Raw genomic sequence first — 20,456 nt, 5'->3', positions numbered from 1 at the left:
GGTGTGCCCTGCAGCCAGCTCTGGCCTCAGCTGACGAGAGTCGCCCCTGCCTTGTCGTGGCTCACAGCCTTATTTCGGGCTGCAATAGGATCCAGGGACAGATGCTAAAAGCACTAGGCCCCAGAGAAGACAGGTGCCCCGGCAGCAAGCCCTCACACACAGAAGGCCTTGCATGCACATGTACAACACACATACACATGCACACACCAAAGTCACCTGGAAATGCTGAGAGTGAGTCACCGGTCCCCTGAGCTTGCTAACGATATCCTTAGTGCCTAGAGTGGGGCCTGGTAGGAACTTGGTAGATATTTGTTGAACAAGTGATGGAATGGGTGGGTAGGTGAATGAATGATTTATCCCCCAATGTCTTTGCTTGACTTGTTCTTTCCTTTCCTTCTTTCCTGCCTTCCTTTCTTCCTTCTGCTTCCTTCTTCCCTTCTTCTCTCTCTCCCTCTACCTTCTCACATTCTCTGAGCTTCTCTCTATGGACTGAAAATAAATAAGGCAGGGCTCTGTCCTCAAGGAGCTCAGCCAGGCCCGTGTCAGCCCCGTAAACAGCCTCTGCAGCGCATCATGGGAAATGCTCCGAGAGGGCCCCAGGGGAGGGTGCCACCCGCTCAGCCTGGGGGTGGGGAAGGCCTCCCAGAGGAGGAGACATTTGAGCTGGGCCTCGAGGCATGAGTGGGAGTTCACGGGGCAGAGAGGGGCATGGGTAATTGCAGGCTGAGGCTGCGTCACATATAAGGATATTAGGGGCCAGCTAGGACTGGGGGCTGGGGTGGTGCTGAGAGATGAGGCCAGACAGGTGGGCAGGGGCTGGATCACAGCAGGCTTTTCAAAAGCAAAGTTTTATAAAGGGCTGTTGGAGTTTAAAGCAGTGGAATGGAGCAGTTGGATGGCATTTTCCAAAGATATCTCTGGCTGCCCTATGGAAAGTGGGTTGGCGGGAGCGAGACTGGAGGCAGGAGGATTTCACTGTGGTCAAGCGAGAGCCAGCGGGTGGCTGGACCAGGGCGGTGACAGAGGGCATGGAGAGGAGGAGAGGGGCTTGAGGGGTACGGGAAATTACCAGGTCGTGGTGAGAGACTGGCTGCAGGAGATGAGAAAAGAGCCACTCCCACTTCTGGCTTGAGTCATTCAAGGAAAACAGTGGTGGTGGGGGGCAGATACTTAGTTCAGTTTGGAATGAAATTGGTTTGAGGTGTCTGGGCACCAGGATCCCCAGTAGGCATGGGGACGGTGTGCTCAGGAGAGGTTTATCTTCTGCTGAAGATAAAGATTGTGTCAGAGGTGCGTTAACCACTGCCAGGGAAAGGTGGGATGGGCGGGGATGTGCTGGGTCCAGGGACGTGATCTTCTGTACCTGTGTGCCAGATAGGTTGTCCAAGGGCATCTCTCTTAAGAAGCCTGGACTGTGCTGTGGATCACCTGAATGCAGCTTCCTGACCCTCAGAGTCCTTTGCTCTGTCCCTGTTAGAGGAAGGTGAGGGATGTCCCGAGGGCAGGCTTGGCCTCACCTGTGAGAAGAGCCATGATCCCCTTCTCTGGGCAAAGGACGCCCCATCAGAAGAGGAGCACTGCTAATGGTGTGGGTCCTGAGCTCTCTAGGGTTGCCTGGACTCTGATGTTACCTCTTGTAGGGGCTCCTCCTCCTGCCTGAAGCCCATCATCAGGGAGCAGCCCTAGAATGCTGGGCCCTGATGCAGCCTGGCCCTGACCACTGCAGTGACAGTGTCCTGTGGTCAGGGCCCAGGCGATACCACCTTGAGACATCCCTTCGCCCCACTCATTCATTATACAGATAGGGATGCTAGGGCCTGGAGAAGGAGTGGGTTTACCCAGGGTCACTCAGCTAGTAGGTGATAGGACCGGAACTTCAACCCAGGGACTTCTTCTGTGGCCCAGAGTGTTATCTTTGTTCCCCATCTCTCTCAGGGTTGCTACTTTCCAAGCGCCCATCCCTTGTGTATCAAACATTCTCATCCACCCCACATCCCACGGACTGTTCCATGGTTGGGGGAAAGAGAAGAGCTTTAGACATAACTGAAAATGACACAAGGGACAGAAGAATGCAAGAAGCATTTATTGAGGGCCAGAGCTGAATTCTACAGGAGGCAAAAGGCAGGACACAGGCAATTTCTAGTGGGTTAGAGAAGAGGACGAGGGGAAAAGGCAGTGACAGGGAGAGAACAGCCAGACAGAACTGCAGCTTCCCAAGGCTGCCTCCTGCTGGCTCTTTGTGGGAAATGCAGGTACAAGTGGATTTTTCTGTGCCACTGCATTAACTGTAACCTAATAGTGTCTTTTCTCTGAAAGAGGCCCTTAGCCCCAGCCTCCCATGCTACAAGGGTCCCTGAAGCAGGTGGGGACTTCAGTAATATGATCACTCATCACTGACAAGCTGGAGCACCCTCTCAACATCCTACCACCAGAGCCTATGTTCCCAATCTTTAGGCCTGAGGAATCCTCTGGGATCAGTCCTTTATTCCAAAGCATCTCCCCCTGATTCTCTCTCCCATCCTGACCCCAGATTGCCCTAGCCTCACTAAGGGGTTCCAAGTCTAATATAAACCTGAGGGGTGGGGTAAGTCTACCCCTAACCCCCCAAATCACGCTCTGTCCCTCACCTTTAGCAACATCCTGGTATCCTTTCACTTACATACATACCTCGGATCCTCAGCCAGTTCCAGCCCCCACCCCCACCCTTAGGATCTTGAAACTGATATTTTAAACCTCTAGAGGGCACCATGAGCCAGCTCTGGAAACTATAGGACAGAGGCACATTCCTCCCTGTGTCCCTTCTGGGGTTCCCAATCAGAGTCACTACAGCTTAAGGGACAGACCAGGGCCTGCAGCCAGGCTGCCCACTGTTACTGGGCACCAGACACTGGCTAGCCCAGAGTGTGATAGGAAAGAGATGAGGCAGAACAGTGCCTACTCATCTGGGCACAATACAGATGTTGAGCCTGAAACTGAAGAGTGGGGGTAATTCCTAAGGAACTAGAAACACAGGCAGACTCTGGTCTAACCCCTCACTCACCCACCCAGACTCATCTGCCCAGCCAGTCCTCCAGTACTACTTACTCTCCCTTCCTTCCTAATACTATGGAATGCATTTCAGGACAGGAAGAGCCCTCAGAGGTCGTCTGAGCCAATTCATTCCCTACTAGAATCTCCTCTCTGCATCCTTGCCATGGCTTGCATACTGCCCAGAACAACTCTTTGCCTCCCTCCTTCCAAGTGGGCAACCTCAAACTCAGGGCTATCAAGTAAAGCCAGAGGATAACAAATTGCTCCAGGTCAAACTGTTTTCTCCCCAGCTCAGTTCTGAGCCCAGAGTCTGCCATGAAAGGGCCCAGAAGGGACAGATGAGTTGCAGACACCTATAGCATTCCTGGAGGCCCAAGTCCTGGGCCTGGGGGAAATATCGCCTTACATCTCTTCTCTGGCTACAGATGTCCCAGGCAGTCTGAACTGGGATGGAGAAAACATGAGAGGGATCTGAGAGGAGGAATTTTCCTGCTTCTTCTCTCCAGAGAGGCCAGCCGGACACCTTGAGCTGGCCTGGGAGACCCTCTCTAAAGGTCATCATGGTAAAAATAGAGCCTCTCTGGGAAGAGATGGAAAACAGCTGCTCCCTGAGACCTGGTGCCAGGGAGGCGGATGGTCAAGCCAGGACTTGGACAGGCAACTCAGGCATAGGATCCTCGGAACACACCCCCTCATTTGCCAGACTCCAGAGATCAGAGCCAGGAAGGTGGGAGAGGAGTATGGAATCCTGCAGTGCAGCAAGTTTAGGGGGCCATACATACAATGCCCTGCCTGTGTGTATTAATAAAAGGGGGAATTTAGAGGTTTGAGATTGCCTTGGCCAAAGCTCTATTAAACAGATGGGAAAGCTGAGGAGCATTGGAAAGGTCTTTCCATAGAGCAAGGGCTAGAACCCAAACTTGGATCATCACCCCACCCCCAAACCCAGAGCTCTCTCCCGCTGACTCCTGATCTCTGGGGCTGTCAAAGTAGCCAGACCCCTTGGGGACATGGTGCTGGGATCTCCCAAGCCCGATGACACTTTTTCCCGCGCGGCCCTCCCAGGGCAGGGATGGGGTGCGGGCGGGGAAGGCTTATTAGGTGGTGCAGGAGGCCTCGGTGGGGAGGCTGCCACGCTTGAGCCTCAGGCTGCCGTTCCACCCGCGGGGACAGATGTTGTAGCCGAGGATGCCGGGTGATTTAGCCCCGGAGTCCTCGGAGTCGAGGGACACATCGGAGTCCGTGGGCGAGCGGCGGTAGGGGAAGGGCCTAGGCGGTGCGGGCAGCGGGCTCCTGGGGATCGGAGCGAACGTGGCCCCGGTGGCCGCGGCAGGACCGGGACGGGCAGGCTGTGGCGAGCGCATGCGCGGCGGCGGCGGCGGCGGCGGCGCCGCCCTCGGCGGGGAGAAGGGCCGAAGGCTCTCGGCGCCCGCTGGCCGCGGGGAGGCGCTCTTGCGCCGGGCCGCGTTGATGATGTTTCTAGCCAGAAGCGCCTGCAGCTGGCGGCTGGGGGGCCGCGCCTCCGTCTCAGATCGCAGCGGGGATACGGAGCGCTCGCTCCACGAGGGGGACATGGGCGGTGGCGGTGGCAGCGGCGGGGGGCTGCTCATGCTGCTCCCACGGCCCGGCTCCCAGGGCCCCGGGCTCACCCAGCCATCCAGACTGCTGGGGGGCCGGGATGCGCCGGGCGTCCAGGGCGGGGAGGTGGGCAAGCTCTCCCGGCGGTCCTGGGGAGAGAGCAGAGAGGTTGGGGGCAGGCGTTAGTGCTGGGCTCCTCTATACCGGGATTTTGGACTGAAGTTAGCAGTGACTGCAGTAAAATGCAGGTGCCCCAATTTTCATTTTTCAGATGCTTGAAAGAGCCCACGCTGCTTGCCCCTGTGCGTCACAGAGAGCCGGGTGGTTTAAGATCGCTCTCTTAGGAGATAGACCCCTTTGTTTAATGAATGAACTAGGTCAAATTGCTTCAGCAACAGAAGCAACTGGAAGCCCCTGGGCTTCAGTTTCCTCCTCTGTGAAATGGGAGTATAATGTCAGCCTGTAGCCTAGAGGGTTGTTGTGAGAAGTAAATGAGATAACTTATGTAAAAGAATATCACAGTATGATAAGATTTGCTAGAAGAGGTTAAGTGTGCAACAGATGTTAGTTACCATAAAGACACACTTGAAAGGATATACATGAAACTAACCAGAGTGGGTCTCTGTTGGGAAGTAGGGTGAACTGGGCAGGGTACACAGCCACAGGGGTGGGAATAAGACTTTTAATGTATTACTTTTTATATAAGTTTAAGGTTTTGAACTGTATGGATATGCTATCTATTTAAAAAATTAAAACCAAAAATATTGATCATTATTTCTAAGACTGGACTTAGGGAAAGGCCTTCTCAGTCCCAATCCCCCTGTTGTATTGCCATGGTCACCTGCTAGTTGCTCCTTGGATCCTTGATCATGTAAGTTCCTACTAACAGATAAAACATAAAAGAAAGTTGGGTCTTTGCTCCCTTCCCTGGACCTCTTGCCAGCATGGGGTAGGGGAGAGTGGATTTGGTGAGGCCAAGTTGGTGACCCTCTTTGAGGTTATAAAGCACTGCTCTGCTCTACACAATCATACCTGCTTCCTACCTCCTTGGGGACTTTCCAGTCTACAAAGTTTGTTCTCATCCTTCCTCTCTCATCAGATCCTCACAACCGTCTGGTGAGGTAGCCGGTATTATCACAAGCCATTTTACACTGATGAAAATGAAGTTCAGAGGTGTAAATAGCTTTCTGGTGTATTCTGCCCCACCAGGAAATGTGTGTGTGACTGACTGCTGCTCAAAGGCTGCAGGTGGGCTTAAGTAGTTTGAACTGGTTTTGAGAATACAGATCTTGGGGACCCATGTCCAGCATGTATCTGCTAAATCAGGGGTCGCCGACCCCCGAGTCATGGACTGGTACTGGTCTGTGGCCTGTTAGGAACTAGGCCACACAGCAGGAGATGAGTGGCCAGCAAGCCAGCCTCATCTGTATTTACAGTCACCCCCCTCCCCCCATTGCTCACGTTACCCCCTGAGATCTGCCTCTTGTGAGATCAGCAGAAGCATTAGATTCTCATAAGAGCATGAACCCTACTGCCCTTGAATCATCCCAAAGCCATATCCCACCCCCACCCTTTCCCACCTGGTGGAAAAATTGTCATCCACAAAACCAGTCCTTGGTACCAAAAAGGTTGAGGACTACTATACTAAACCATCCATCTGTTTAGCCAATCAGATTTCAGCAAAAGCCAGTCCAATCAATCTGCAATCCAATCCAAATTAACCAGCAGTCATCTCTGAGTCCAGAACTAGCTGGTCTGTTCAGTGTCTCCTATCCAATCAAAATCTAGAACCACTCATAAGCTCCATTCTCTCATCCAATCAGTGAACTTTCACAGCCTAACCAGTCAACCTCTCATCCAGTCAGAATCTCATTTCTCTCCATCAAAAGGAAGCGATAAATTATTTGTCTTCTCCAAACAATGCAGCAGCTACTAGATTGGCCCAGACTCAGAAATGGAAACTTTTAACCTAAAGAGGAATGTTTCACAGTTAAAGAGTTTTCATGGGATTGGTAATGTTAGGGACCTCCTGGGGACATCCAAGGCTCCAATCATCAAGTAGGAAAGTTAAAGCTCAGCATGGGCTCCACCCCTTTTACTCCAGGGTCACAGTTGTGTGTATATGAGCCAGAGACAGTGCGAGCTGCTGTCTGTGAGCCATCTCAGGAATCTTTCAATCAGCCAGGCTGTGGGAAGTGGGGCCAAGAGTTCATGATCCAAGTCCATCAACAAGCACTAAGGCAGAGGAACCAGGGCTTTCAGCCAGGAGAAGAGCAGGCTGCGGCAGGAGGAGCTGTGATAACTGTCTGACACCTTTAAGGACTGCCTTTGCCTTTGGTGGCTTCAAGGGAAAGGCTAGGGCCAGCAAGTGGAAGGAGTAACAGAACTTACTTCTCAGAATGTGTGGGTTGGAATGTTGGGGGCAGTGGTGAGCAGCTCCTCATCTTTTGGCATTGGGCCAAGGCCTGACCGCATCACAACTGCCCTGTCTGGGTACTGACTGTGTGTGTGTGTGTCCGTGGGCATGTGCACCCTGGTTGGGGGGAGTGTATAATACAAAAATGCTGCAGGGAATCAGAATTACTCACTTTCTGAAAAAGATCTCAATTCATCATATACCCCAGAGCTTCCTGGAAATGCACATGGGTGAAAGTTCAGAAAGGAGCACCCACTTAACCCAGCACCAGTCCCAAAGTAGGGCATGTGTGTGAGGTGGGCACGAGTGGAGCAAAGAGGAATATCGGAGACCAAAGACAGCCAGCTAGCCCACAGCTTCTGTAATCCTCTCCTTGTGTGGAAGGGGAGACTGGGGCCTAGGGGTTGTCTAAGGTCACACAAGGAGTCAGGTGCAGATCTGAGGCTGGAACCCATTTTTTCTGGCTCCCGATGGCGTTTGTTCGGCTCCATGAGGGGCAGAAACTTATTATATGCAGTGATGACTGGGAAGCTCCCAGATTTAGATAATGGTAGAGTGGGATGCTGGGAGAAACTAAGGGGGAAGAAAAGTGTACATGCTCTGGCTAAAGGCACTTATAAAGAATTCAAATAAATCCGGACCATAAGGGGCGTGGGTTTTTCCCATCTACAGGCTTTTTGGCCAAAGTCCAAAGGAAGGAGAAAACAGAATGTGTCTTCCAAGGGTTTCTGGTTCCCTGAGAGCTGACTGGGGGAAGAGAGAAGGCAGCCCTTACTGCCAAGCCAGCACACATCTGTACCCACAGCAGATCCAGACACTCAGCAGATGCAGGCAGCATTCGGACTCTCACCACAGTTCCCAGGCCAGAGTCGGGGAGGAGGGAGAGGGCCCAGACCACCAGCCCGTGAGTGTGGAAGAAAAGAAGAAGCAAGACAGATTTGAGCCAGAGTGTATTGAGAACAGGAGAGAAAACAAAGTTGAGGGCAGAGCTCAGACAGCCTGGCCGAAGGAACTGCAGGACGGAGGGTGGGCTCTTCCATTGCTGGCCCTCGGATGTCGAAGGGAGCAGGGGTCCGGAACACGGGCTTCACTCTGTCCTGGGAGGGGCTTGGCATGAAGGAGCTGAGCTCACTCCTGACTTCCCCACGCATGCCCCCACGTTCCGGGCAGAATGAACTCACTGGGAAGGCACCCCCTGTTCCCATGGAGACGAGCCGAGAGCTCACGAAAACTGCAGGCTCAGCCCAGCACGGGCACCGCCTCCACCACCCCTTGCTCCGCTGGGGAGCCCAGAAATAGGGCTAGGAAAGAGATAGTGGGTGGTGCTCAGCCCCCGGTTTTGGGAGGCTTCCATCTGAATTCTGCCTCTTGCGTCTATATTCTCTCGCCCTCACAAAACGTGGTTTTGGGGGGCCGCAGCACATCAAAGGTGTCAGAGATGGGAAGGATCTCAGGCTACCTGACTCAAAACCCTCACAGTATGAAGGGGGGAACCGAGACCCAAAGATACACATGGAGGCCATATTTTAGAATCCAGATCTAAGTCCCAGCCTTTTCCTCCAGACCTCAAGGTCTCCTCTGTCCCCTCCCTGGGCTGCCGTGCTCCTGCCCCAGTCCTTGCTGTGTTCCCACGGTCTGTCTCCAGGCAATCCTGAACCTGAGCCTAAACTTCTGATTTCCTGGCCTCCCCAGACACACCCTCCTCGGACGCCCTTACAGACATCTACTTCCCATCTGTCCTAGGACACCTTAGTCCTAATTTCCTTCCCCTCTCTTCCCAGGGGACTCTCTTGTCACTTACAGGACCTTTCTCCCAAAGTACCAGCCTGTCCTGTCCTCTCATTCCTCACAGACGGTCACAGCTAGGAGGGCCCTCATTGTGTTTATGAGAAAGCTGAGGCCCAGGAAGGGAAAGTGACTTGACCAAAGTCACACAGCAAACGGGAGGCCGAGATGCCTCTCTCCTTGGGGCCCCTTTCTGTGGCATGTGGATGGTTTCTTTCAGCCGTGCAGATCTGGGCTGAGGGTGAAACCAAAATAGCCAATGGATCTATTTCTAGGGACCTCTCTCCTTGCTACACACCCACCTCTGCAGAGCCTTCTCCTGGGCTTTCTCTCGGGGATCCCTGGGGACCTCCCACACCCCAGAAGAGTGAGGGCAAGCCAGGTGGAACCAGGACTGAAGTCTGGGATGAACTGCATAAGCTGTCTAGAAAGCAGAGCCAGATGTTCGGAGAGGGCGTGAAGGCAGCTGAGCAGAGGGGCAGGAAGAAAAGCGTCAGCCAGCCGTGGTGGGCTGAGTCCTCATCCAGCAGAACCCGGGAGAGGAGATAGTGTGGAGGCCGAGGCAGAGGTCTCTGAAGCAGCGGAGAGGAAACAGTGTCCGGAAGGCAGAGGTGGAAGAGACAGACCCGAGCAGGTGAGAATCCAGCAACAGGCAGAAAGAGGCCGGAGCCGGGGCCATGGCGAGGGCAGCCCACCGGGGCGGCAGGCCCTGGGCTGGCCGGTCCCACCGCAAGGGCAGGCTCTGTGTGCTGCAGAAGCCCCTGTTAGGGCCCCTCTAGGCCTTTCCTCAGCAAGACGCTGGCAGCCCTACAGCTCACAAAGGCCAGGTGAAGAAGCCCCCAGTCTCACTAGGGCCAGCCAAGTGGTCCTCTCTCCGTGACCCTTCTTCCTACTGGTAGCTGACTTCAGATCTCTCAGACGTGGAGTCCAGCCACCTCGAGGGAGGGAAGGGGCAGCGATAGCTCAGAGAGGGGAGGTGACTTGCCCATACGGCGCAAACCTAGCTGGTGGCAGCGTCAGCCCTGAGTCCCCGTACTCCTGACTCAGCCCCGTGCCACTTCCTGCTCTCCATCCGGTCCCTGGACAGGGGCTCAGACAGGCAGTGGGATCCCTGCGGGGTCCGTTACTTGAAGCAGAAGGATGGCTTCCACACCTGAGCCTCAATCCCCGCATTCCGGGTGGAGAAGGAGGGCCTGGGGGCTTGCTTGGCTCGGGGAGACCACGCCCTGGAGGGTGACGCAGGCGAGATATCACTGCTGTAGGTGGGGCTCACGGTTGTAGGCTGGAGGCCGTCTTGGCCAGCGGCGGTGTAGGAGCGGGAGGGCCGAGGCAGGGCAGGTGACGGTGGGAGAGCCGCCTTGGGCAGGTTGGGCACCAGGTCCAGGGAGCTGGGCTTGGCGGGCGAGGCGGCTCTGGGCGAGGCCTTGGCAGGTTCTTTAATGGGTGAGAGGACGAAGAGCGAGGGCCGCATTTGGTAGGGCGGCTGCTTGGTGGGCTCTGGACGCAGGACCCCATTCTCGGGCAGGTAGCCGTGGAAGAGCGAGGCAGGTGGGGTCCGGGCCGGGCTCCGGGAGGCCACTCGGAAGGTGCCACCAGGCGCGTTGGTGGAGTACTTCCAGGATGAAGGCAGGGACATGGTGGGTGATGGGCAGCGGGCCAGCTCAGCGTGGCCCGAAGACTCGATGACGTACTTCTCCATCCGGGACTGGCGGCGGGCGTAGAGCTCAGCCCCCTTCCCCGAGGCCTCTGAGAGGTTCTGGTTGGGTTTGGGCTTTGGCTTGGCCTGGATGCGCGGTGACTTGAGGCAAGAGGCCCACTCGGGGACGGTCTCCTCGGCGTCAGCAGGGCTGGCCCTGTCCCGGGGTGTGGGCTCCTGCTGGAAATTGGAGGCCTCGGCCCCAAGGGCGAAGGGCTCCTCCTCCAGGCCTGCCTCTCCCTGGTCCCTCTGCCTGCGCTTCTCATCAGCCGTCTGTACCAGGTCCAGCAGGTCTGGATTCGGGGTCACCTTGGGCTTCTCCACGAAGGTGAACATGGATTTCCGGCTGCCCCTGCGGGCCATCGACTCCTCCAAAATGCCTGTCTTGCTGGCAGGGACAGCTTGGCCCTTTAGATGAGAAGGCTTGGGGTCGGAGCTGGGGTACAGGGCAGAATAAGACGGGGGAGACCTAACCCGGGAAGTCAGGGGGGCTGTGGACAAGGTCTCAGCGTAGGTGGGCGGTGGGGTGAAGTTTCCCACAGGGCGTCTCTCCAAGGCGGGGCTTCGCTGTGCCACGGGCCTCCTCTCCAGCATGGGGCTGTGGGACATTACGTGTCTCTGTGGCCGGGGGCTCCTGTCTGCCACACTGGAGGGCTGGGGGGCAGGGACCTTCTCCCCACGATGTCGTCTCTCTACCATGGGGCTTCGCTCCATCTGACTGGTGCTGCCCGGCGCCTGGATCCCAAAGGGCCTGGCCGTCCTGTTGACCACGGATGGAGGCTTGGCCAGCGTGAGGTGGACCTCGCTGTACAGTTTGGTGGGCGTGGTGGCGGCTGTCCGCCCGGACATCTCTTGCTCTGTGGACACAGCTGGGGCTCCAAGCTGGACGTCAATGAGCAGGGAGCTGGACATGAAATCTGGGCCCAGGTGCCTGGAGCTGGAGATGGGAGTAACTTCTCTAGAGAAGGTGCTGGTGGCGGTAGGTGGAGCTGATACCTTATCAATTAGGAGCGTGCTGGATCTCACCTCCGCGGCTGCCTCCTGGGTTTGCCCTCCGGCACACGGGGTGCTGGGTTTGAAATCTGGCACCGTGTCATTCGGAGGGAGCTGCACCTCAGAATTCTGTTGGACGCTGGAGAGCGGCAGGCTCTGTGGGGTGACGGCTGCCGATAGGTTCTGGTTGACATCTGTGGCTGGCAGGTTGTGGTTGCCATTAGAAGCTGGCGGGATGAGCGTGGTGCCGGCCAAGGGAAGGTTTTGGTTGGCATCTGTGGCCGGGCTGTGGACCTCCTCTGGAGGTGGGCTTGGGGGACTCTGCTGGGCTTCTCTGTTCTGGGACAGGTGGAGCCCATTGGCCGTCAGCAGGGCTGCATTCTCCTTTAGATAAACCACAAGTGGTACCTCCTCTTCCTCGCTGGCCATCTTCTCCAGGTGCCGGAGCAGGCTGGCCTCCTCCGAGCAGCCCTCCATGCTGTGACGGGGGACCCCTGTGTCAGTGCTCTGGCAGGCGGGGTTTCTCGGAGGGCCTGGCTCAGGCAGCGAGGTGGGACTCAGGCTGAGCCCCGGGGCATGGCCTGTGGGGCTGGCGGGGGGCACTCTGAGGGGCTCCTGGCTAGACTTCGGTCCCCTCTGGCCGTGGCTCTCCAAGGTGAACTCGTTCACCCTCTGCCGACGCCTGTTGAAGAGCTGGACTCCGCGGGAGTTGGAGCTGGGAGGGGTGGTCAGCTGGGCTGCGATCTGCTGGCTCCTCGCCTTGGCCTCTTTTAGATCCTTCTCGGTGAGGCTAGTACTCCGGCCCAGCGCTGCGGGAGGGACAGAGGCCCAATTAGCACATGGGATTGTAGAGCCACAGTGGTACACAGACAGACAGATGGTCACTTGTGCTACCCAACTACAGATGGCCTTTTCCTCTGGAATTTGATCTTTACTCACCGTTTCCTAGAACCTCCTCTCCTCATAAAGATCCCTGACCCAACCGTCATGGCCCAACTCAAATGCCACCAACCATGTAAAACCTTCCCAGACTACCCTTTCAGTATGCACCGACCCCTTGTTTGGATTCCCCCTGAAGGTTGTTGACATGGCACTTTCCCAGACTCAGCAAGAATGCCTCACCCCAGCAGTCAAGGCCCTACTACATCCTGGACGCATCTTATGCCACTCTTTTCTCTCACTGGGCTCTGCCCAGGTTGACGTTCTGGTTCTTGGAAATGACAAATTTGTTCCTGCCCCAGGGCCTTTGCACTTGTGGTTCCCTCTACTGGGGATGATCTTTTCCCAGGGAGCATTCCATGTTCCTTCTTATCACTCAGGACTCACCTCTCTGGAGAGGTCTTCCTCTATAATCAGCCCTACCCTTTCCTAACTCATCTCTTTGTTTTCTTCATAGCTTTCAACACAATTCAGTATTATCTTCTTTACAAGTTTCCTTGGCTATTATCTATCTCCCTGCCTAGAAGATAAGCTCTAAGGGGGAAATGACCTTGCTTGACTTGTTCATCCCCTAACCCTGGCCCCTAGAATAGTGCCTGGCAAAAAGTGAGCACTTAGTAAGCTTTACTATCTGCATGAGTGAACTGGCAGGACATCTTCTCTGCATCTCTTAGGGCCCTTTATACTTTCAGAGTATAGTCATCTGTTAATACTAACATGTCCCCTTTTTAGAATAGGTGATACATTTACATGAACTAAAAACAATTAAAAACATAAAAAAGTATATGGTGAAAAAAATCCCTCTACCTCCGAGTGCTCCATATCACAAATCAGGTAGCAACTGTTAATGGTTTCTTATAAGTCCTTGAAAAATTTCTTCCCATTTTCATTTAAACAATCATTTAAAAATTCTCACACTCTAATATTATAAAGGTAATACGTTGGGCTTATTTCAGCAGTGACTATACTAGAACAGCACATTACCTCATCTTATCCTCACAAGAACCCTAGGAACCCCTATTTTACAGAAGTGGAAAATGAGGTCCAGAGGCTTGTAAGTAACTCACCCAAGATCACACAGCAAAGGGTGGCAAGGCTGGAGTCAGAACCAGTTCTCTCTGGGCCACAGCACATGCTCAAGCTGCCTGTTTGTCCCAGAGGTCCCTCTTGGGACATACAGGGGACAGAGTCGGTGGGAGTCAGGGTTCAGTCTGGGGCCTTAGGTCAGGGATCAGGTGGGGTCAGGCCCTCTTAATCTGTAAATTCACCACAGGCGACCATTCCTCTTTCTATCACCAGTGCCCAGCTGGCACACAGTCAGTGTTCATGTTGTGTTTATTGAGTAAGGAATGAAGAAATGGACACATGAACAAATGGACCTGTGCACAGATGGATGGGACAGCCTGTGGCCAGGGCTAGCAGCTCAGTCGGTGGCTGGGAAAATTGCTCCCTTTGTCACCCCTCCCCACCGAGGGAGCTAATTAGTTCTTGAGGAATCTGACCCTGCTCTCCCTCCTACCTTGCCCTCATTAGCACTGGCCGTGACATGCTGAATGGGTCTCCCGGGACAGTTTTCCTAGGCATCTTGCCAGCAAAGCTCAGAATTCATGGGCTTTCAGAGCTGGAAGGGCCCTTACAAAGGAGCTTTTTCACTATCACCCCCATTTTATAGATGAAGAAATCAAGGTCTGGAGATGACTCAAGGTGGAGCTCACACCAGGGGAGGCCCACATGGAGCACAGTGACTGCCGACAGTCAGTTCACGGGACCACAGGCTCTCTGGCCCCAACCTCCTCCTTCCTCCCTCCCATCACCACCTGGCTCCCCACCACACACACCTGCGCCCACCTTGCAGAACAGCTGTAACTCAGCCTGCCCCCTGATACCTGTTTGCTTGTGGTAGAGCTCCTCTCCTGCCTGGATCACCCCATCGATAAAAGCTTTGAAGGTTGAGCCAGGCTGCTTCCCAGGGGTAACTTAGGTAGGGGCAGGCCAGCCACACAGGAGGAGTTGCTCAGCTCATGCGATGTCCCTCTCTGCTCTGCTCAGAAACCAGGCCTCTGCTATTTGCTTGCTGTGTGACCTTAGCAAGTGACTGCTCCTCTCAGAGCCAGTTTCCTTAATTGAGAAGGCAATAAAAGCCCTGACATTAGGGTTTGGAGGCTACGATGAGGTCACAGATGCCGGGGGCGGGGGGGTTGTTGTCATTCAGCCCAAGTAGACAGGACAGAGGGCCCATGCTTCCCTGGAATGGACCTGGCAGTTGGTGACCCCACGTGACTCCCTGGAAGGGGTCAGAGCTGCTTCTAGCAAAGGAGAGTCATTCCACAGATCATAGTCCTGAGGGGATATGACTCTCTAATGGTCACACAGCAGGGGATTCCAGGGTGATCGGCAGGCAGGGATCACTGCCCCAAGTCACAGAACCTCAGAATCTCAGGGATGGCTGTCACTGTGTCTACCTCCCCACACAATTCCTGCACCCCTGAAACCACGTCCCTGACTGTCCAAGCCTTACACACTCAACTGACAGGGCACTCACTACCCTAAGGATGCGCCTTCTACTAATTAACATTCTTCAGCTCTAAAGTCATATTAACTCCCACCTCTTGACATGGCTCTGCCCCCCACCGCCACACAGATAAAGTGTTTTCTCTTTCCAACTTACAGCCCTGCAGAGACTCAGCCACAAGTCCCATCCCACAGGGCATGGTCAGGATAAACATCCCTGGGCCCACCAGCAGCTCTTATGACACAGCTGCAGCCATTGTAGCTCATACTGGTTGGGCTCTTACTGTGTACCCAGACTTCACACATACTATCTTATTTAATTCCCGAAACGATTCTATGAAGCACAAATTACTATCATTCACTTAAAAAAAAATCATTTTATTTGTTTATTTTTGGCTGTGCTGAATCTTTGTTGCTGCGTGTGCTTTTCTCTCGTTGTGGGGAGCAGGGGCTACTCTCTAGTTGTGGCATTTGGGCTCAGCAGTTGCGGCTCCCAGGATCTAGAGCACAGGATCGGTAGTTGTAACGCATGGACTCAGTTGCTCCTCGTCCTGTGGGATCTTCCCAGATCAGGGATCAAACCTGTGTCTCCCACACTGGCAGGCGGATTCCTTGCCACTGAGCCACCAGGGAAGCCCCTATGATTCACTTTTTAGTGATGAGAAAACCAAGGCTCAGAGATAATGCCCAAGGTCACAGAGCCGGAAAGCAGCGGGGGCTGGCTCACCCCTGGCTCTTCAGGACTCCAGGGAGCACCAGGCTTTCCAGCCAGCAGCTTCCACAGTGCCAGGCTCCTAGACAGGGCCTCTGTGTGTGTATAATTCAGACCTTCCCAAGTCTCTGTGCTTGTTTTGTTTTTCTCTTCGTGTCTCTGTTTCAGTCCTATCCCAAGGCTGGTTCTCAGGGTCACAGGGCGAGAAAATGCTCCAGTGTCAGAGCGTGAAGGGCCCTGAGGGATAAGCTGGCCTGGGAGGCCTTAGAGAGTGAGAGGGTCAAAGGGAAGGCCATGGGCCAGGACCTGGTCTGCTGACCTCCAGCCAGCCTGGGACCCTCCCCCATGCTACTGTTCCCAGACCAGAGGAACCCAGCAGAAAAGGCCAGGGGGTGAGACAGCCCTGCCTCCAAGGGAGCTCCTGTACCCCCATCCCAGCCCGCAGTGACTCCATGGAAAAGGAATTTGGCAGGAGGCTTGGACCAGACCCAGCCAGCAATCCAGACGACTTTTGCCACCCTGCACAAACAAGGCTGAGAGAATGGGGGGGCTGGGCCAACTAGAGGCACCTCAGATCCCCCCACTGCAGGGCATCGGGGGCGGCAGCTCTACCCCAAATTCCCCAGACTAGGAAACTGCCACCCCTGGTGACACCCCAGCCAGCTGGGTTCAAGATTGCGGTCCCCAGTGTCAGAGACACAAGAGACAGCTGTGGCCCACAGGGGCAGCCCCCTTGCTGAGCTCCCAGTCTTCCTGGCTGCAGCTTGCCACCCGTAAAAGTTGTAACAGCTCCCTCTTCTCCCAGCCTCTTCAGTGGTGGTCCTTGAAAGACCCACCCTGGACAATGGATGAGGGTTTCTGAAGACAGGCCTTCAGGAGATGAAGGGATGAGGACAGACTCAAGGAAGAGCTGCCCCAGGGTCAGGGGACCTGGGTCTGACAGGGTTGAATCCCCAAGTGGGGAAGGGGAACGAGAAGCCCTGAGTATACCCCATAGAGTGAAGATCGCAGTGGCTGCTGTAATTACTGAGCCCTCAACAGCCCGCTATAATGTGCTGCGCCATGCACTTTATACCCATCATCTCATTCGATCCTCCCAACAATCACGAGGAATAAGTACTATTATTCTTCCCAGTTTGCAAATGAAACTAGAGCTCAGAGAAACCTGCCCAGGGTCATATGACTTGTAAATAGCAGAGCTGGGATTCAAAACTCCCAGGCCTGGTTGCTGAATCTCATTTCTTAACCACCTTGCCTTCCGGACCCTGACTCTGGTGGGAGGGGTATGGGTAGAGACTCCAGTGCTCCCCGATACTGATCTGCGGGCCCCTCTGTTCCCACATCTGACAATCTGCACCCACCATGGTGTTCTCTCTTCTGCATATGCAGCTGCCTAGAGCAGCTGATGCTTTCTTTCCCTTCTTCCTCTCGGGAGAAGAGCTGATAAACTCATTTTTACTAAGGGAAAAAAGATTGCTAGGACATAAAAAACTAGTGGAGTGGAAAGAGCACTGTGGGGAGTCAGGAGACCTGAATTCGAGTTGTGCCCAGGCGGTGATAAGCCCTTTCTTTCACCCCTATCACTTCTGTAGGCAGCTGTCTGTTCTGCTGACCATCAGGCCTCTTGACCAAGGACCCAAAGGAGGGAGGCGGGGCAGGGGAACGGAGGCCAGAACAGAAGGTCACGACAGAGAGAGAATTCAAGGAAATGCTTCTTCACACGGCTGCCGTCAATGGGAGTGCCCGGGACCTGAGCAGGGTGGAAAGGGTCGGGGAGCCAGAGGTAGGAAGAGAGACTGGCTGGAGACAGCCCATTGTGGCTGCCTGGAAGTCTTGGCAATGGGACAGGTAAACAGGCTGGGTAAACTGCCCCCCTGTGGGGTCAGGAAGGAACCAATGGCTGGCCGCGGCACAACTTCAGCCTCAGCTGGGGGCAGGAAGATGAACTGGGCCTGAGTAATGGCCTGGCTACCTTGCCAGCCCCTGCCCCACATCCTCCTTACTGAAAGGAGGAAATGACACAGCCTCCTTTCCCTGGGGAGTTCTCCATCCTCGCCAGAGTCCTGGTGAGCACAATCTGACTGAGTCCCGGCAGACTGCCAGGTCTCTTCTCAGAGGGGAATAATTCATACTAAGGTAAGAAGGACTGCCAGCACAGGAGACGATAGGAATGAAAGTGGAGAGCCCCAGACCTAGCTCCAGCCTTGCCATCAACAGGCTGGCAGAAGTCATCGCATGCCTCTCCCTTAATGCCCCAGGGGGAACCTGAGACCAGAGAAGGATGCCCTATGCCCTGAATCACACACCCCAAACCACCGAGGCTCGCTTTACTCACCCTGGCAGGGTCCTCCCTGCTGTCCTGCGCCCCCCTGGATGCCAAGCCGGCCTTGATTCTGAAAGCCTCCTGGAAAGGCAGCCCATCGACCAGCTGACAAAGAGGAAAATCCTACATCGACGGCAACGCAGAGGAGCTGGATCTGACTTCTCTCCTCCACAGATGACTCAGCCTAGCTCTTTATCAGGAAAACCGATTTTGCAACAGCCTTTTAAATGGCCTCTCCGCCTCCAGTCTCTCCCCCGCCAATCTACCCGCCCCACGCTGCCAGATTCATCTTTCTCCCTCCTGACTCCACTTGTATCAGGCCTCTCTCCTCCTCTCCAAGACATGGGGCATCAAGCAGCCAGGCCTCATCCTGGCAGTCAGGCTTGCCCGAGAGCTTGCTCACCTGCTCCCTGCGTCCTCAGCAAGGGTCAGAGGGAGTCCAAAGGTGCGTGTTTCCCTCACCTGCCCGGTGAGTTCCAGTCTCTGGTATGGGTCTGCACAGACCCTTCCACCCAGAACACTGCTCTGTCTCCTGTCCTTTTTATAGATTCAGTCCTCAGACCATCCAGGTTTTATCTGCACCACTTAACAACCTCATCACTTTGTATACTATTCGTTTGAGTGAGAGTTCTCCTCCAGGGCATGCTCACCACATGCCCCATGCCAGGCCTTTCCTTCATTTATAGCAGCCAGGAGGACAGTGGTCCCCTCAGCTCTGCATTAGAGGAGAAATGGACTCAGAGGGGTGAAGTGACTTGCTCAAGGTGGCATGGCTAGTCAGAGGCAGAGGTGGGATTCGAACCTAGGGTGGCCCAGCACCCAGCCCAGGACCCATCACATGGACCATGCTGCCTCCTCCCAACGTCTTGCTTTGCAGCAGTCAGGGTCTGGGTCTGATTTCCCCCAGAGAGCGCAAGAGCCTAGGGGCAAGGGTCTCAGCTGCTTCTGCCTTGTCCCCTGCACCTTCCCTGGGGGCTTGCAGAAATGATGAAGTCGATGAGGATGCCATAGCCAAGTGAGGTGCTCCAGACGCTGCCAAGCCAAAGTTGTATGTAGTGTGTGTGCTCTCATTAAATCCTCATGGCAACTCATAAAGGAGGCCCCATAACTGCTGTTTTAGGGATGAGGAAAACAAGACCAGAGAATTGGCAGACTCACCCCAGGTCTCCCAGGCAGCCAGGGACAGGCAGAGTGGAGCTGGAGCTGGGAGTCTGACTGATTCCACGCCCGGGCCCTCCTTCTGAAGAGCTCTGCCCGCAAAGCACACTCTCCCCACCTACTGTCCCAGGCCCAGCCCCATTGCTGCTTCCTCCAGGAAGCTTCCATCAATCCATCCAGACTCCTTGATCAACGCTCCTGCCCTGCTCCACCTGGCCCAGGGGCCTCCAAGAGGAGGGGGTTTGGAGGAAACAAACAGATTGAGAAAGCCAAGGAACCAAGGCCCAAAGAGAAGGAGGCAGGGACTGGCCCAACTCCTGTATCTCCTGCTGGCAGGGGGCTGGGATCAGGCAGCACACGGCGGGTGGGCCAAGTCGAGGGCACCCAGGTCAGATTGGCATGGGCCTTGGTGAGCAGCTAACCCTGTAGGCCACAGGCACGGATCTCTGCTGGTTGATGCTGTGCCGTCCTCCTCTGCTGAAGGCTAGGAGCCACCACCTTCCTCCACCTACTCTACTAGCCGGAACACTCATCCACAATCAGATTTTCAGGGACCTGAACATGGCGACCTAGAGAGAGGCAAGCTCAGCCCCAGATGCAGAGCAAACTGGAAAAAGTTGGTTCCCAGGGAGCCAAGCTCAGACCCAGGCTCCCCCTCCCAGTCAAGCCCTGCTGAGCCAGGCCTGCCCCCATCCCCAAACCATCTCCTGCTGCAGCCTCCATCTTCCCAGCTCGGGGAGCCTTGAGTATACAGAAAGGACTACCGCACCCTACCCTTCCAGAGAAAGCACTTAATCTAGGAGACAAAAAGGCGGTGAGTGAGGGCAGAGGAGAGAGAATTTCCCCCAACCTGTGCCTCTCCCAGGAGTAGAGCGGGGTCTAGACTATCTCAGGGTCCCCAGCACCCAGCCCAGGGCATACCAAGTTGCTTCAGTTGTGTCCAACTCTGTGTGACCCCATGGACTGTAGCCCTCCAGGCTACTCTGTACATGGGATTCTCCAGGCAAGAATACTGGAGTGGGTTGCCATTCCCTCTTCCAAGGGATCTTCCCAAGCCAGGGATCGAACCCATGTCTCTTGCATCTGCCTGCATTGGCAGGCGGGTTCTTTACCACTAATGCCACCTGGAAAGCCTAGATATAGCCTTTCTTCTTGGCTCTGTGGCAGCCTGTGGCCAGAGCTGGTCCCATCCTCTCCAGACTCAGCAGAGGTCATCACCCAGGAGGCCTCCCACAATCCAAATTCACCTTCACATTTTACTCCACCAGGCATCCCAGGAGACGAATTCTAGATTTGTCTAGGCCTCAGATTCCTT

At 55.0% G+C, this 20,456-nt stretch overlaps 1 protein-coding gene across 5 annotated transcripts in view; it reads right to left on the bottom strand.

The window, feature by feature from the left end:
• Positions 1-2,060: 2,060 nt before the first annotated feature.
• The window catches only part of SYNPO (synaptopodin), a 56,893-nt gene continuing 38,497 nt past the window's right edge, over positions 2,061-20,456 (bottom strand). Inside the window, exons 1-3 of one of the 5 annotated variants that reach the window (XM_061151745.1) lie at positions 17,996-18,162; positions 9,963-12,307; positions 2,061-4,757 (exon numbers count right to left, since the gene is read on the bottom strand). In XM_061151745.1, the coding sequence (XP_061007728.1) occupies positions 4,128-4,757; positions 9,963-11,975 (2,643 nt within the window). In that variant the 5' untranslated portion in view covers positions 11,976-12,307; positions 17,996-18,162 and the 3' untranslated portion in view covers positions 2,061-4,127. Of the gene's footprint in view, positions 4,758-4,779; positions 12,308-14,323; positions 14,344-17,995; positions 18,163-20,456 lie in introns of those variants that run through there. The other 4 variants (XM_061151746.1, XM_061151743.1, XM_061151744.1 and 1 more) reach the window with 4 other exon arrangements.

Source organism: Dama dama, chromosome 9, assembly GCF_033118175.1.
Source record: "Dama dama isolate Ldn47 chromosome 9, ASM3311817v1, whole genome shotgun sequence".
Taxonomy (NCBI): domain Eukaryota; kingdom Metazoa; phylum Chordata; class Mammalia; order Artiodactyla; family Cervidae; genus Dama; species Dama dama.
Note: the sequence above shows the minus strand (reverse complement) of the source record. Positions and strands in the feature narration are given on the sequence as shown.